The sequence below is a fragment of the Suillus subaureus genome (genome assembly GCF_016647635.1).
Source record: "Suillus subaureus strain MN1 chromosome Unknown BJ212scaffold_6, whole genome shotgun sequence".
Lineage (NCBI taxonomy): Eukaryota > Fungi > Basidiomycota > Agaricomycetes > Boletales > Suillaceae > Suillus > Suillus subaureus.
In genome coordinates this window covers 468,236-484,756 of record NW_024538562.1, presented here as the reverse complement: position 1 = coordinate 484,756, position 16,521 = coordinate 468,236, and the positions used below count along the sequence as shown (strand labels likewise).

The 16,521-nt window shown below is 44.3% G+C and overlaps 5 protein-coding genes across 5 annotated transcripts; 2 read left to right on the top strand and 3 right to left on the bottom strand.

Annotated features, from left to right (window-relative positions):
• Nucleotides 1–44: 44 nt before the first annotated feature.
• Nucleotides 45–880, bottom strand: BJ212DRAFT_1297043 (uncharacterized protein; the record flags this gene model as incomplete). The annotated part of the gene is made up of 5 exons (XM_041332536.1): nt 45–59; nt 94–211; nt 551–637; nt 746–826; nt 867–880. 5 exons carry the CDS (start codon nt 878–880, stop codon nt 45–47), a joined length of 315 nt encoding a protein of 104 aa, XP_041196444.1.
• Nucleotides 881–1,674: 794 nt separating this feature from the next.
• Nucleotides 1,675–2,441, bottom strand: BJ212DRAFT_1297042 (uncharacterized protein; the record flags this gene model as incomplete). The annotated part of the gene is made up of 4 exons (XM_041332535.1): nt 1,675–1,854; nt 1,913–2,044; nt 2,101–2,275; nt 2,368–2,441. The coding sequence occupies 4 exons, from the start codon at nt 2,439–2,441 to the stop codon at nt 1,675–1,677; spliced, it is 561 nt and encodes a 186-aa protein (XP_041196443.1).
• A 4,936-nt stretch (nt 2,442–7,377) lies between these two features.
• On the bottom strand, nt 7,378–10,463 carry BJ212DRAFT_1297041 (uncharacterized protein; the record flags this gene model as incomplete). Its single annotated transcript, XM_041332534.1, has 16 exons — nt 7,378–7,392; nt 7,441–7,767; nt 7,832–8,029; nt 8,081–8,260; nt 8,331–8,427; nt 8,703–8,786; nt 8,976–8,991; nt 9,012–9,172; nt 9,366–9,406; nt 9,472–9,540; nt 9,637–9,696; nt 9,769–9,845; nt 9,891–10,136; nt 10,196–10,234; nt 10,312–10,377; nt 10,454–10,463. The coding sequence occupies 16 exons, from the start codon at nt 10,461–10,463 to the stop codon at nt 7,378–7,380; spliced, it is 1,686 nt and encodes a 561-aa protein (XP_041196442.1).
• A 1,509-nt stretch (nt 10,464–11,972) lies between these two features.
• On the top strand, nt 11,973–12,423 carry BJ212DRAFT_1477553 (uncharacterized protein; the record flags this gene model as incomplete). The annotated part of the gene is made up of 3 exons (XM_041339565.1): nt 11,973–11,996; nt 12,049–12,164; nt 12,216–12,423. The coding sequence occupies 3 exons, from the start codon at nt 11,973–11,975 to the stop codon at nt 12,421–12,423; spliced, it is 348 nt and encodes a 115-aa protein (XP_041196441.1).
• Nucleotides 12,424–13,743: 1,320 nt separating this feature from the next.
• On the top strand, nt 13,744–14,688 carry BJ212DRAFT_1297039 (uncharacterized protein; the record flags this gene model as incomplete). The annotated part of the gene is made up of 1 exon (XM_041332533.1): nt 13,744–14,688. One exon carries the CDS (start codon nt 13,744–13,746, stop codon nt 14,686–14,688), a length of 945 nt encoding a protein of 314 aa, XP_041196440.1.
• Between the last annotated feature and the right edge of the window lie 1,833 nt (nt 14,689–16,521).

Genomic DNA, 16,521 nt, shown 5'->3' with positions numbered 1-16,521 from the left:
GCAACCCTATTATCTGAATCCCTCACATTCTCCTGGGCTATTAACTATGGCTCGTTGAGCTACAATGAAGGTTGAGTCTGCAAAATTACATACCATTACTGCAAATGTGGTCAGGAAGAAGCTGATCTTGCTTCTGGGTGGTATGGCCAATGGAGCAGGGGATGTAGGGCGGGTTGATGTGGGAGTACCATGCTTCAATGTTTGCAGAACACTGGAAATTTTAATATCCATGTGACATGAGCCTATGATGTGCTACAAAATTTTGCAGACTCAGTCAGTGATACAACTTGTCAACCAAAAGACTGAGCATTATATTTATTTAAGAATAAATGCGAGTGACATCAACATGAACTTTGGTTGGTCCAGGGGGTGGGGGTTTGGCTTTCATCTGGTTTGGCTTTTGCACAAACAAAGATATCTGCTGGGTCAATGAGGAGATGAGTAAGATATTTGTCTAGAGCAAGCAAAAGACAAGATCAAATGTGCATGGTTCCAAATGGTACATGCTCCCTTCCTCAGCATGGAAGGGTACGAAGATGCAGCCACACACCTTGATATTAAGAATTCCTGATGTGCTGAGCTGACTTTATCATAGGTAAGGTTATCTGGCACGTGGACTTGGAGGATGTGCTGAGACCTGGACCCCAAGAAGCAAGCAAGTCGATGTGATCTCCTGGACCAAATCTCTGGTTTCTTAAGTTTAAATTTAAAAGATGTTCCAGCTTTCATGACATGGGCAACTTACTGGATCTTCCCTCCATACCAATGGTCTTTTCCTTCCCACTGTCCCAAACTGCAACCTTGGTTTTCAACAATCACACTGCTCCTGATCATATTCAAGCCTTGAATTATTATGATTAGCTCACAATCTGTGAGGCATGAGAAAAGGGTGCAAAAAGGGAGATAATAGTTATCTAAAGCAGGTGAAAGATGATTCAGAGAATGAATGCCCAAGAGAAAAAGGTCCAGGGTCCAAGTCCAGGTGCAAAAAGAATCCAATGAATTGATTCAGATTCTGAATCATTGACAGATGGTCTAAGATTCAGACACAACCAGAATTCCAACACAGTTTTGGGTAAGAAAATCTAGGTGAGGATGAAAGCAATACATGTGGTGTAATGACGAAATGATGGGTCTGAGTCTTAGACTGTTCTGAATCCTTATGTATTAGTAAGCACTTTAACACAATTTGAACTAGATGAAATACAAAAATGAATCTGAGTGCGGAAAACAAAACAAACTGATGATGAATCTAGGTGCATAATTGAGGTCCAAGATAAAGATGCAGATGATTCACAAGAAGCCTTATTTGCGAGACCGAGTAGTATGATTCACAGTACCAGGAGCAGCTGCCTTCCTCCCTCTGGTTTTTGTCTGCTTCTGTCCTCTGCTCAATGGCTCATTGACAGGCTCTGCATCTGAATCCTGGACCTGTCAGAGTGCTGAACCCACACTCTCTTGCACAACAACAGGTCCAGGTACAGTTTTATCTGCGGTGTGCTGGTGTGATGCAGAGAGTCTAATAATAGGCTGTGATATTGATTCCATAGCATGTTCTGTGACTGGTTCAGGCATATCTGATTTGTCAATCAAACTTTCCATATTGAGCACTGCTAATGTGCAATCAATTGTGTCCATATGATCTTCCTGTCCAGCAAAATCAATGGTGGAAGGTCATGCAGCTTTGAAGATGTAGTGATCAATATTGGTGACAATTGCCTTGATGCACTTTGTGCTCCATTTTGACACTAGGACTTTCTTATAGTTGAAGAATAGTTCCTTGTAGCTAATGGTTGATCTCTTGCTGACACTGCTGCTTGAGAATTCAGTGTCAGGTGAGAGTAAGAATATTCCCTGTTGAATAGTGTGAGGGTAACTGCAAATAAAAGTTTAAATTATGTTGCTGGCTTACAATAACTGCTGCCCATGCAATGGAACCTGGCAAGACTTGCTGAATGCTCCATTTCATTGAGTTTGTATGGGCACCACCACTGCTAGAAGTGTGATGGAGTGAAGTGACACCACACAACAAAGCTTTCAGAATCTGAGGACAGTCATAGTCAGAGATGGTCAGGACAGAGAGGGTGCTAATAAACTTACTCGTGCTAACAGTTTCCAGTTCCCAAAGACGGTCTTGAGTGATTTGTCTTCCTTCAAGTCTGGGAACAGCACCAGAGGAAATGTCTTGTATGTCAGGTTTGTCAAAGATGTGGCCCCAAGGAATTGTTGGATCTCAGGAACATTGGCTCTGTTGTAGCTAGTGTTGGTGATTACCCTGGTGGATGCGACATATGGTAGTCAAAGGTGACAAGATGTGATGCAGATCAAAAAGGAAAGAGAAGTCCCAGAGGCTAATCCATCATTCACATTTGCACTCCCATAGTGCAAGTGAAGGTTGATGGTCCCAGACAGGTAGCGAAGTAGTTGTTTTGCAAAGGCATAGTGTGCAGGTAGGGGGCTGGAACTGTGCTGCGCAAGTGAGTTAACAGCAAAAGAGATATCTGGACGGGTGCAAATGGCAAGATACAACAGTTCACCAACAAGTTTGCGGAAAAGAGTGGGGAGATTGGGGATTGGGTCATAGGTGTTGTCAGGTCTGCCAAAAGGGTGATATGGGTCGAGTGGAAGGCAGACTGGGTTGCATTCAAGGAGACTGTACTCTTCAAGCAGGTGAGTAATATATTCACTTTGATGCATCCATAGCTGATGCGTGTTATGGTCCAGCTTGAATTGGATTCCAATAAACTTGGTGACTGGACCCATATTTTTGATGCCAAAGCGCTGGTGTATTTTCTGCTTGACCCAGAGTAGGAATGTTGGTGTGTTACATGTTCCCATCCCATCATCAATGTGAAACCCGATGATGCAGACTATGTGGGTACCAGAGGCATTGCTGTCAAAAAGGAACACCGCATAATCGACGGGACAGTGAGTGAAACCTAGCTCATTCATGACCTCCCTGACCTGCTCATACCATTCCATTGTGGATTGCTTCAATCTGTAGATGGTGCAAAGCATCTACCAAACCTGCACCCTCCAGTTGCCCTGCTCAAACCCTTTGGGTTGATGCATATATATCTCTTCTTTGAGTACCCCCCAGAGAAAGGCATGTGTGGCATCGAAGGAATAAAGTTCCCAATCGTTCTTGCATGCCAGGGCTGCAATGAGACACAGGGACACTGTTTTTAGTACTGGCACAAAGGTCACACCGTAGCCTATGCCTGGGATTTGAGAGAATCCTTGGGCAATGAGATGAGCCTTGTAGACTGACCCACCTTCGTTATCTTCTTTGAATTCCAGCACCCAGTGGTTCCCGATTGCCTTGCATCCTTCTGGGATGGTGGTGAGTCTGTACACATGCATATCATCCATGGTTTGCAGCTCCCTCTTCACCACAGCAAGCCAAAGGTTGTGATCAATGTGTAGCATAGCTTCTTCATAGGCAGTAGGCAGTATTTTCATGTCATAATCTGGATCACTGGGATTACACCTTCAGTCACTTCGGATGGTCATGTTCATGTGCTCCTCAATCATCACATTAGTGTATGCTTCTGGCATGTCAACATTAGGCTCGATCTCCTCTAAGTTCTCCTCAGCCTCTGTCTTCTCACTCACCCCCTCACTCACTGGAACATGAGTCTGGGCATGAGCCACATGAGCCTCCTGGAGTGCTGCAAGATGGTTCTTTGCAGCCTCCATTTCAGTGGCCCAGGCTTGTCCTGCAGCTGTGGATGTTTTGGCTCATCCAGAATGTTGCACAGCAGGAACAACAGCTGGGATGACAGGTGCAGTATGTGTGGTACATGCAGGAGAAGCAGCCTATGAAGGGAGAGTGGCGTTAAGAGGGGCAGAGGGCAAGGAACTGGTGAGTTGGTCATTTGCATCATCCAAGTCTGAGTCATCTGAGGCAGTAGAAGCAAACTGCTCATCAAAGATGACATCTTGTGCCACAAAGAAGGTGCCAGTGACCTTGTCACACAGGTAATAACCCTTTGTGCCTTCAGGATATCCCAGAAAGATTGCCTGGCAAGAGTGTAGACCAAGCTTTATCTGAAGCTCTGTGGGAATCTAAGTGAAGCAATGGGATCCAAACATGCAAATATGCGCAAGGCCAGGCCATCTGTTGCCCACAAGCTCAAAAGAAGTGACATTAGGTGGGAGGATGTGGGAAGTGCTTCTATTCCAGAGATAACAGACCATTAACACTGCTTCACCCCACAGATTGGCAGGTAGCTTTGCAGCCTCCAGCATCATGAAAAGACATCCTTCTACAGTGCAAATGGCCTGCTCAGCCTTTCTGTTCTGTTGGTGTGCATATGATGCAGAGAGCTGATGCTCAATCCCAGCCTCCTGGAGAGCCTTAGTGAAGGCACCACCTATGAATCCCCCCCCATTGTCAGACTGGAAAACCTTTACCATTCATCCAGAATGATTTTCCCAATGCTTTTGGATAATATGCCAGGTGTCTAGAGCCTGGTCTTTGGTAGCAAGGAGCTGAAGGTTGAGTAAATTGGTGTGGTCATCTAGGAACACAACAAAATGAAGCTTTCCATGGGGCATCATGATGGGAAAGGGACCACAGAGATCAGAGTGAACCAAATCTAGCATGTGAGTGGCATGTGAACTATCAGAGAGAGGATAAGGCTTTCATGGATGCTAAGTGATGATGCATGATTCACATTGCTGAAGGGGAGCCACTGACTCAACTTTCATACCAGTGGTCACAGATACAAGGTGTTTGATTGCATCACCCCCTGGATAACTCATTCAGACATGCCATAAGTCGAGTGATAATGGTATGTGAGCAAATGCTGAGATTTTGTGAGGTATGCAATTAGGATGAGTCAAAGATGTGACATTAGGAGGATGGATAAACTTAAGCTCAATGAAAAATAAGTTTCCTGTCATCAGAACCTCCCCTAGGATCTCTCCATGATATTTGAGTTGACACCATGCAAGTGAATGCTCAAAGATACAAGACCACTTCTTTTTCAGCATATGACCAATTGAGAGCAGATTTACCATTGTGCCAGGAGCATGAAGGCAATTGGTGAAAGTGATGCAGAATATCTTTCCACCTAGTGTCAGATTAGCAATGCAATCTCCATGTCCCAAAGTGGGTAAGCTGCCATGATTAGCAGTCTTAACCATCACACATGAGCTCTCAGCATAAGTCCAGAAGAAACTGTGATCAGTGATGAAGTTCAAGGTGGTTCCTGAGTCCAGTATAGTGGACAAGGTGCTGTGCACTATGCATGCCATGTCCTCAAAGCTAGGGTAAGATTTGGATGGGAATTCTTCAATGATGGTGACGCTCAAATTGCAAAACTTATCACAGGCCTTAGAATCTGGGGAGGAAGAGGTGGTGGCAGATGTAGAAGATGGATCTGTACTGCTGGTGGCAGCAGCAGCAACTTCTGGTTTCTTTAGTCTCTTGTCATGGTTTCTGAGTGGATTATCTCCCTGTCCTTCCATTCCCCCACCAGGCTGGTAGCAGTAGTCTCAATCGTGTATTAAAGAATGTGGCAACCCAGAACATGCTGGGTTGTCACAGCTCACCCCCTTAGGGTTTGACTTGTGAATTTGGACACCCATCTTTGGGTTTGTCCTCCCATCAGGAGGTTGGGTGAGGGACATAGCATTGGCATATTCTGATCCTGGTCCAGCAAGTTTTTGCTCTCCTCGAAGGTGATTAGCCTCCTTGGAGAGGAAAGAGACTATTGCCACAAAGGTCATCCTGGTGGTAGTGGAAGGGGCAGTGGAGGAAGGCATAGATGGTGTGCTATAGAGGTTCATTGTCATTCACTTGAATATGACCCACTCAGGAGTATTTGGAAGGCCATGGAGTAAGACAAATACCATTTCATCTTCTGTGACTACTACAGCTATCTTGGCAAAGCAACATCTTGTGTTTTTGAAAGTGCTGATGTAGTGAGATGTGTTGTCAGCATCTTTGAGCTTCTTGGCAAATAATTGAGTGCAAAGTTTGAACTATGATGTCACATCAAGACATGCAAAATGAGTAGTGAGAGTGGTCCATTGCTCCCTAGCAGTCCAGGTCTCACTTAAGAGTCCTTGAACAACTGCAGATAATTTTCTGCAAATAATACCCTTAGCCTGGGCATCCTCTTTAATCCAGTCAATGATGGCTTGTTTTTCGGCAGCAGTGGGGGATCCTGCAGTAGCAGGTGAAGGCATTACTGATGCAAACTCAGCATAGTTATTTGGATCAGTGCTGGAGCTGCAGTGATTCCATAAACCATCTGCCTGAAGAGCAAGGGTGACTGTGTGTCACCATGCTGGATATTCATCTGTGCCGGTTAATTCTGTTATATGATCATACTTTCCCATAATGACAAAGAGTTGGGTAGAGATGGGAGAATGGTTGAGTTTGACCTGCAGTGGGGAGTGTGTACTGGTTTGTTCACAAAGAGAAAACATTGACTTCCTGGTTTCTGGGCTTTGTTAGAGCCCAGGGCTCATAACCTGATGTAAGCTAAATGAAGTCTCAGCAGAAGTGTTAAACAACACTTATATTTGTATTTACCTAGACAAAGTCTAGATTACATGTTAGCAAGAATGAGTACAAGTATTGGTAATATACATACCTCAGCAGAAGTGTTAAACAACACTGAGGTAGGACTGCACATGAGCAAAACATTAAGTACTGAATATGGAGAGGTACAAGAAGAGAAGAAGCCACTGGTGATGGTTACCCCAGTGGATGCGACATATGGTGGTCAAAGGTGACAAGATGTGATGCAGATCAAAAAGGAAAGAGAAGTCCCAGAGGCTAATCCTCCAGGACAAGTACCATGTGTATGTATCATATCATCCAACAGCTCTCTCAATAGTCATGGTAATGATCATTGCTCTCAATCAAATCTAAAGACATCTAGAAACATCATAGTGTGAATTCCTGAGAGAATACATTAGTAGAGCAACTCATTGAAGTCTGATTTGAAGGAATAATGGGCTCACCAGGAAGTAGAATATGTCAGATGCACACTGGATGACTGGCCTGAAGATGCATTTCCCTCACACAAAGGAACAGGAGCACTCTGCGAATGATTGATCAGACTGAGAAGAATTCTGCCTTTGCCTGCGGTTTTGTTCACACTCAGAAAAGGTTAAGCTGTTTATCCTTTCAAGACTGTGGGCCTGTTGGAGTGTCAAAGGTATGGACGAGAGCAAGGGGGAAAAGGTCATTTCTGACTGGACAATTGAAAGAAAGACTAGGCGTCCAACAATGACTTTGTCATTTGTGTGGATGAAGACACAGTTGAAATGTGGTGCATTGAAGAACTTTGGATTGCACTGGAGGTAGTCAGTATACTGTTGCCAGTCTACTAGTGACTTGTAGTTGACTCGCAATAATCAGAATTCAGTAATCTGTATTGAATCAGTATGTTAAAATGGAGCTGTACTAAATGAACCTACAGAATCATCTGGTTGGAACTGAAACCTTCGTCCACCAGTGTTGCAAGCAGGCAGGGATGCATTAATGAATTCATTAAGCTTGGTACAGAAGTCGGTGAATGCATTGTCACCCTGGTGTACACTCTGAATGTGTATGAAGGTCTGTGGTGCTTGTCTTGACCTGATTTTCACATGCAGTGATGGATCAAAGACTGATCCAGTTGTTGTAATGACAGCAGCACCTTTGTTGTCTTCATCATCTATCACATCATCCTCCACATCTTGTGATTTCAAAAGTACATAATTGTCATAGTCTGCTACAAGGATCCAGTGGTCAATATGAAGAATCTGTACATGTAACAAGATCATTAGTAGGGAATGATAGAATTTAAAACCAATTTTGACACGTCACCTGCTCTGCAATGTTTTTGAAGTTTGTCCGGTTCAAGTACCAATCCTTCAAGGATCCATGCATCGGCTCATTTGGCTTGGTATTATAATTGCATGAAGTGCCTTTAGCCTCGATGTCATCAAATATATGTGTAGTCATGTGAAGTTTCAGAAAGTTCCAATTCTTCTTGATGTCTTCAGCCATTTGTGTGATATATTGCTGCTGATGTGTTGGTATAATACTACAGCTATACATAATAAGCACACATACCTTCATGAGTGCTGCAAAAGCTTGAACTGTATGCCTCCCCTCATGGATTGTATTAGCCATGTGAACCTCTATCACAGCATACATGTCCATTTCAAGGTAAAGGTGTATGCATCGAAGTAAAAGATAACCAAGGGGCAAGTCTTGCTCAGTCAAGATATTGTGTGTGGCATATATAATCATCTATAAAGATTTTGTGTATCAGTATGATGTTAAGATGAGTAAGATGAGTACATCAGATGAATACACAAACCTTTGAAATGCCTTCATGGACAGCACTGTCGGTAAATGCAACACCAATGACCTTGTTTGGGTGCTTGAGATTCCACCAGTGTGGAAAGGCCTCAAAACTACATAATATCAAGCCATCTGAATCAGACAAGGATAAAATGCAGCAGAGCGAGAAAGAACAAATTTCTTATCAACTTGGGATACCTTCCCCCATCCAAGAATTATGAGGAACTTCTGCAGCTCAACCCAGCAATGACAGGACCACAGTCCACCATGGTTAAAGTGACAATGATCATGTGACAACACTCAGTAAATGCATGTAAATAGTAAAGTTCAAAAGACATTCTGAAACAATCAATATTAGAGATTTGTATGCTAAGAAGCATTCACTCACCTCAATATCACAAAGCACTTGTTCTTTGAGGATCTCCTCTCATTCTTCTGCAGTTCCTTTTGCATGCACAGCTTTGATAAGTGCCTGTGACTCATCAGATGTTCATCAGGGATATGATTTTGAAGCATCCAATAAAGCATCTCAAGGAATGAGACACGTGGGGCATGGCCAAAGGCTCATCAGCCCTTGAGTAAGCAACATGACACATCTCACAATGAAGGTTGATTAGCATGAATACATGAATACAATGACCAATTATTAAACAGGACTTACAGTTCTTCATAATTGCCTGAGAGAATGAGTACACACAAAAAGAACCAGCACGCAATGCCATCCAGACACTCAAACCACTGGCCTGTTTTAGATTTTGATACCAAGGATGAGATAATTCTGGTGAACAACTCATGCCAAACAATATTTTTAAAATTAACCCAGCCTGGCTTTCCAGCATGCTGTTTTTCCTCAGCCACCTGTTCAAATCACACTGTCAGTACTAATAATAAGTGACAAACACAAAAAAGTACAATTGGCAGCCAGCCTACCACATATCTGCCACCTGTTCCTCATCCATTTTGGATTTCTGTAGGTAGATTTGCTAGATGAGCATAGATGGGGTAAGCCTTTGCGGTGCCAAATGAGGATAGTCTTGTTTTATCTGCATACAATATATAAGCCAATGGCTTGGTGCCTGGTGGAAGTTTTGACTACAGATGTACAATTAAAAAACAATCAATGAATCAAACAACTGTTAAGTATCATTGAAACCTACTTGAATATCCCAGATGTCCTGCACAGTGAAAGGCTCATCTACAAAATGAACAAAAGTGGTACCATCATACTTTGAGAATCAATGTGCATCAAATGAGAAGTGTGGGAAGAGGCAGGGGTTCCAAAGTAAGTTGGTAGCCAAGTCCCAAAGGTCCCAATGGTGTACTTCATAGTCCCACAATTCACTGTCACCATCAAAGTGAACCAAAATCACCTCCTTCATAAACTATACTTCAAACAATCAAATGTCAGATTCAGGTCTTGTAAACTTCAGTGATTGGTAGGAAACGGAACACACCTTTGTGACACAATGTGAGGCTGCCTCCCACAAGTTATGAATATCCTTGTGGTTTTTGAAGATTGTTTTCTCCTTCCCTATCGCACAGCAGTGACATAATGTAATGAGATGATCAGTTTGACCATGGTTTAGCCTGACCTCAAGTGCAAGCTCTGCAATTTTGAACTCAAGCTGGGATTTAAATGGATGCCAAGGAGTTTTATCAGGTGGTGGAATCAAGATTGTGGGACAACACTGGAAAGTATCAAATCCATGGGTCTTAGCCACAATACCACTACTCAGGTGATACTCGACTTTGATATCATTGAGATTGTAGGTAGGGAAGGCTGCAGCTGCTGGAAGTTCTGGTTCATTGAGTATAGGAGGGTCTGTATAGGATAGTGTTAGTATAAGAAAAATCAACTATAACAAATGTACATCAACTCACCGATTATCAGATCATTGATAGCATAATTGAAATCATAGTCTAAGGTGCAATTCAGATCATGCTGTGGTTCAACTGAGAGATTGTGAGCAGAATGATAATGGAACAGTGTAACTCACTTGGTGCAGAGATATCAGCACCTGACTGTCTCACTGTCAAAGGACCCAATGGTTCAGATTCAGACACTACATCTTATTTCAGATTTTAAATGTTGATAATTTAAATAACACAACAGTGAGACAATATGATACAGAGACATACCATTCTCCATATGGATGTGATCTATAACAATCTGATCCCAATGTCATTTTTCTGCCTTCATCTCGCAGGATTTTTGGTGGGTAGTGTAGCCTTATGGCTTGATGTGCTGATCACATAGATCACAATGTTTTGTGCTATGATCTGGACCCATTGTGTTACAGTATTAGTATTGTAAGTGACAGAAATGAGCAGTTTGATACAAATAACATCAAAGTGGGGCAATAGAGCAAGTGAATTCGCTGCAGGTGTAGAAGTATTAGGTGTGCTAATAATAATCATTACAAGGGGCTTGCAATGGATTGTAACTCAACCATTAGATTACCTTATCATTTCAGGGCATTTCAACATGTTTCAATGGCATCCAAATGGCATGTCAACCGTACGCCATTGCAACCACTTTCACAAATTTCCAACATTTCATACCAGTACAACATTTTGATCAGTCAATCACATTGCAATGCTTGTAGATCACTTCATGTCAACATGCACATCTCAAAGTATGGAAGCCTAGGTAATTAATTTTGCCATTGCTTTTGTTATCAGATGAATGTTGATCTGACATTGTTTTTGGTTATCCACTTTCAATTATGGCACTATATAAGAAAAACTCTCATGGGGGTCATGGGATCATACAGCCACAATTTGTAGGTACAAGGTAACTGTTCATCATGAAGCTCACCCTACCAAGACAATATTGATATTGGTATGGTCCCACACTGTCTGGCAGTTAACTTAGGTCCTCAGTTCTGCAATCCCCACAGAACCGCTATTGCTGTAGCTTCTCCTCAAAGTCTCATGAGTCAGCCTATTCACTCATTATGTGAATGTGTGGGACTGAACACCGTAATTGTGTGCATCACTTTTGTGAATTTACCTTCAGCTAACTGTACAGTCCTACTAGTACCCATAGTTATTAGCAGCAGTGAGTGGCAGCCCACCACTCTGGAATTTACAAATTTACCCATTTACCCATTTACCAGGTTTACCACCTTTACCTGGTGAGTCATGCACTTAGCTTCAACTTAGCTCCAACTTAGCTCACCCAAATCCTCACTTAGCTCACTTAACTGCCCAGCCACCTCACCATCACTCAAGCCTATCCATGACTTATACTGGTTCAGTCCATTCCAGCAAAGTTGGTGCCTGGTGATGCCAAATTGTCAACAGTTACACCAGGTCAGTCAGTTCAGCAACCTCAATGCCTAGTGATGCTGAACTGTTGATATTTCAACAGTTACACTGAGTCAGTCTGTTCAGCCTGACCACCTCAGTATTTCTTTCCTGGAGACTTCTGCAAAGAATGCAACAAACGTTGAACAAATAGTACTAAATGGTATGTCTGTAATCTACATATCCACCTCTGAGGCTCATCTACTGTGTTTCATCAAGACACCATGTTTGATTCTTCCTGAAGAACAGGTGCATCGCCTGATCTGGTGTGGCTGTGATGGCCCCTAAACCACATTGCATATAACCTTTGCAGTGGCATCTGCACATCTTTCTTCCCACTACCATCATCATGGGTTTAACTGATTTATGGAAGGTCAGTTTTTGTGATCTTCTTCATGTTGTTGGACCTACACCTAGCCTCACAGTTGGTTTCTCCAAGCACAGGGGGACAGACCTGGACAGCATTTGCCCTTGAATGGCTCCAGGGGCATGTGCAGGATGAAAGTGGCCTTTTGATGATGACAGTTGGTGTTGACGCCAGGTGTGTGGGCTAAGCATGAGCTTCACTATCCAGCTAATCATTCTTGACAAGTGCTTGGCTCTATGCCATCTGCAAACTGCAGGCATTTCAACTTGGACATGCCCAGTCAGGTGAAAACCCGGAACTATGGACACTCATGTACAAACTTGTCACCCTAACCAATGCACCTCTTCATGCCCACTTTGTCTTCAATGGGGAGGACTGCCCTTCAATCAAGCACAGCAAGCACATGCAGTCAGCACCTCACTGGCTGACATGAAGCTTACAGGAACTCTTGCAAATATTTGGATTCACATGGGCCACAGTGAGGGCACATTTTCACTGTGTTGCAGAAATAGTCTGACCATTGTGGGCAGGCCAAAGGTGAGGCTAAAGCGGTGTAGAGACTCGCTCCTCTATATCACCACTATAGGACAATATACCACCCCTTCCCACTGATACTCAGTTCTGATCCTCTGGATAAGTCACTCATGCTATCACAAACTGACACAAACACACTTGCATGTCCTGCATGCCCGCTCTAGGTCCCCTGCTACAGCCCGTCCACCCGTCCATGTCCTCACTAAAGTCCACTGGTGCATTTTTATTATACTCTTATCACTCTGATGTACCTTCCAGGCCGATTATAGTGCTATAAACACGCAGGCGCGCATTTAAAACACTATTACATACAGATATCGCTATCTACTCGCTTCACCTCCATGCTAAAAGCGTTGCCTAACGCCCAATATAGGGAAGGGAGGGGGAGTTTTTCAGAGTACCTTATCCTAGCACCTCCCACCTCTGTGTAGTAGCAGTAGTTTGCACATTTGAGCTAGTTTGAAAGCACTAAAGAATTGGAACTCGTGCGCTACCTTCATAGGCGCGATCGCCTCTAGTCAGCTCGATTCTCTCCCCACTGGATTTCATTTCCAGATAGCTCTAGCACCTATGCTTTAGACCCCCATCACGCGTGCTCTTGCTTTCTATCGCATCAGTGCGCTTTTGTGCACGTCTTCTTCGCGCTTCTTCTGGTATTCGTGCTTCACACATCCTATAGTGCTCATCAGGTTTCGAAGTCTCCCTCTGTCATTTCGAGGACCTTCTCTCAGTAGCTGTCCTTAGGGTTGAGTTCAGTCTCACATCCAGGTCTTGCTTTAGTTTCCCCATAGTCCAAAGTCCTCACCTTCAACTGGAGCCCACCGTGAGGGACACTTCTGAGATCACCAGCAGGGTACTCAGGCCCACGAGTCATTGCAGAACCAGAGAAGAAGCCATAGCCACCTTTGACAAAGCTGCCACCACTGTCAAACCCGGCCCTCTATTCATACCAGTGTCACGCAACTGTGCACGAAACATGTCAGAGCCACCATGCCCCAACCTAACACTATTTGACTACACCAGACACCCAGTATTGCCCATCACACCCTCACCTAAAGACTCAGCAAAGGAAGAATCATCCAACAATTTCGACACGATTGATGACCCTAGGAGCCAACTCCCTGGAGCATTTCTCAACACGCCACAGTAGCATATTTCTTCTACCCTCTCTTCGCTTAGCGAGCTAACCTCCCTCAGCGAAAACACACCCGCTGTGTCAATGTCCACTCCTGCAAACGCACATCCCACCTGTGAGGCGCTACCCATCAAACAAGAAGAGTTTGAAACACTCCGTGCGCCAAGCTTGATCCCCAGCAGCATAATAGTAGGTAACCTACCACACAAGTATGAACCGCAACCCTCCAGCACACTGACCCCCGTCGCCACCACATATCAGCAACTGATAATGGCTACATTGTACAAAATGCCCATACGTGGGACTAACAAGGTGCCGAAATTCAACAGGACTACAGAGAATCTTGTAGATTTCATCGACATCTATGAAGGACATGCAAATGAAGCAGGCCTCTGCGGGCTTGACTGCATCAAAGGTATCATTCGCTACCTACCCCCGAGCGAACAGGAGCTATGGGGCGGGTTACCTGAAGTGACCCTTAGCAATTACGAGGCATTTATCAAAGAAGTCAAGGTAATGTACCCCGGCTGTGAAGGCCCTAAGTACTACATGCTCAACGACTTTCAGGCAGTCATGTGCAATCATGCGAGTAAGCTGATGCCCTTGGCCAAAGAATTGAGCGATTATCTTTGCATGTTCAGGAGAATTATGCAGCCACTCAAGAATGAAGATCGCATAGGCAAGTCTGAATGTGACTGCATATTCTTCCAAGGAATCCCAGGCGATGTCCAGATGCAGATCCGCACATGTCTACTGATCAAGTTTCCTGACCACCATCCACGGGAGCCGCACCTGTACATGAATGTCTTCGAAGCTGGGCAGTTTTTACTACCGGCCACAGCCGCCTCAGCAGCAACTCAAGTCAGTGCACCAGCAACGGACCTCATGAGCTTAGTCGTGACACCTCCATCTGCACAGCAGCCAGCACAAGGCTCTGTAATGAAGTGCGAGTATCAGTATAAGCGCGGTAACGCACCCCTGCAGGATGACTGTGTATTCTGCAGCAGTCTCAAACATTTTCTTGGTTGATGCCCAGAAAAGCTAAAGTATATTAAAGCGGGTAAATGTAAGCTGAGTGAAATGATGCAGAGGCTCATCTTACCAAGTGGTGATTACATCCCTGGTAGGGAAGGGTCACTGAAGGAATGCATAGATCAATATCATGCTAATCAGACTGTGAAAGAAACACTACCTAATCCTAGCGTTACTGCAGGTCTCTTCTACCGTGCATTGCTGGATGTCGAGGTCATGTTAGACATTGACTCATCTGCGTTTGTCCACACAATAGCAGATCCTGAGTCCGAGATGGATGAGGATGATAGGGAAGTGATATGTGCGATGCAAGCACTTGCATATGTGACCGCCAAACATGATCAGAAGCACGGCACAAAGAGCGACACCAAAGGTAAGAGTGTGTGATTTGATGGCATTCAAATACCCAGTGAAGTGCATGTGTGCCCAGCCCCCACATCTCGACAGGCCACTGTAGAAGAAGAGATAGTCTCTCCTGCGATACAAGCCTCATCAAGCAAAGGCAAAGTGCTAGAAGTCGCTAAAATCACGCCACCAACCGCACCTGCAGGCACAAAAGCAAAAGACGCGCCGCCAGTAATGCCAGCAGGCCCATCATTGTCATCATCATCACCTGCGCCGCATACTAATGCTTCACCTCCATCCATACCCACACCAACAGCACCAGGAACATATTGATACTCCTTCACACTTGAGGATAAAGAGGCTGAGAAATGTGTAGTCGAGCACCTCTTAGACACCAGCCTCAACATCCCTGTCAGAGAGTTACTTGCATTATCCCCTGATATTCACAAGCAATTCCGCAACCTCATGACCAATAACACATCACAGTAGGCGTTGTCTCAGTCCACGAGCTATCCAGTCATCTGGTGACAGACCAATGGATACGCCAATATGATGAAGTACATATGCAAAGCAACAATGGAAAGGTTGTTGCAGACCACTATGCACCCTTACACTGCATCCGTGCAGTAACGATAGGCAGGTGCACACTTACCTGCGTCCTAGATCAAGGTGCAGAAGTTGTTGTCATGCCCAGGGAGATATGGAAAGAGCTAGGCATTCCACTGCGCTCCGATCATCAGCTGAACATGGAATCAGTAAACATGTCAAGAGACTCAACACTTGGCATCATTGAGAACATACTGCTTGACTTTGGAGGGGGACCTATGTACTTCCAAGTCCAGGTCAATGAGTGCCCAAATTTCGAGATCCTTCTTGGGTGCCCATTTTTTAAACTCACATCATGCCGCACATTCGACCTCCCTGACAGGGAGCAAGACATCTTACTTACTGACCCAAACACACACAAGGAATTGCATATTCCAACCTTACCTTGGGTCAAGCGTTGTCTCGTTAAAGGTGCACAGTGCATCGAGAATACGCATGCACACACACCCAAGGAAGGGGAACAGGGTTTTTAAGTATCGATGATCTGCACCATATGCGGGGAGATGCCCTTATGTTTTCACAATCCCTGTGTTCTTTTTCGCCTTATGATATTCCACACTCTTGCATCACGCCTGATGCACCACTACACGTGCACATCGTGGGTGCCCACCATCAGCTCTCAAGGAGCAATAGCACACCATCCTCTGTGTCATTGTATCAATTTTCCTTATCATCTTCAGCACCTAATACAGCACTTTATGCATACCTAATATCTACCCGTTCCCATCTAGATCAAGCATCCATTGACACTTTTAATTCCATTTATTCTTTTGATCCTGCACTTCATGTGCTTGTGTATAAACCAGTTGCAAAGAAGGTTCACACAGTGCCTACCACTATGCCTGCAGAGTATAGAGTAGTATGCCAACTGCCCACTGA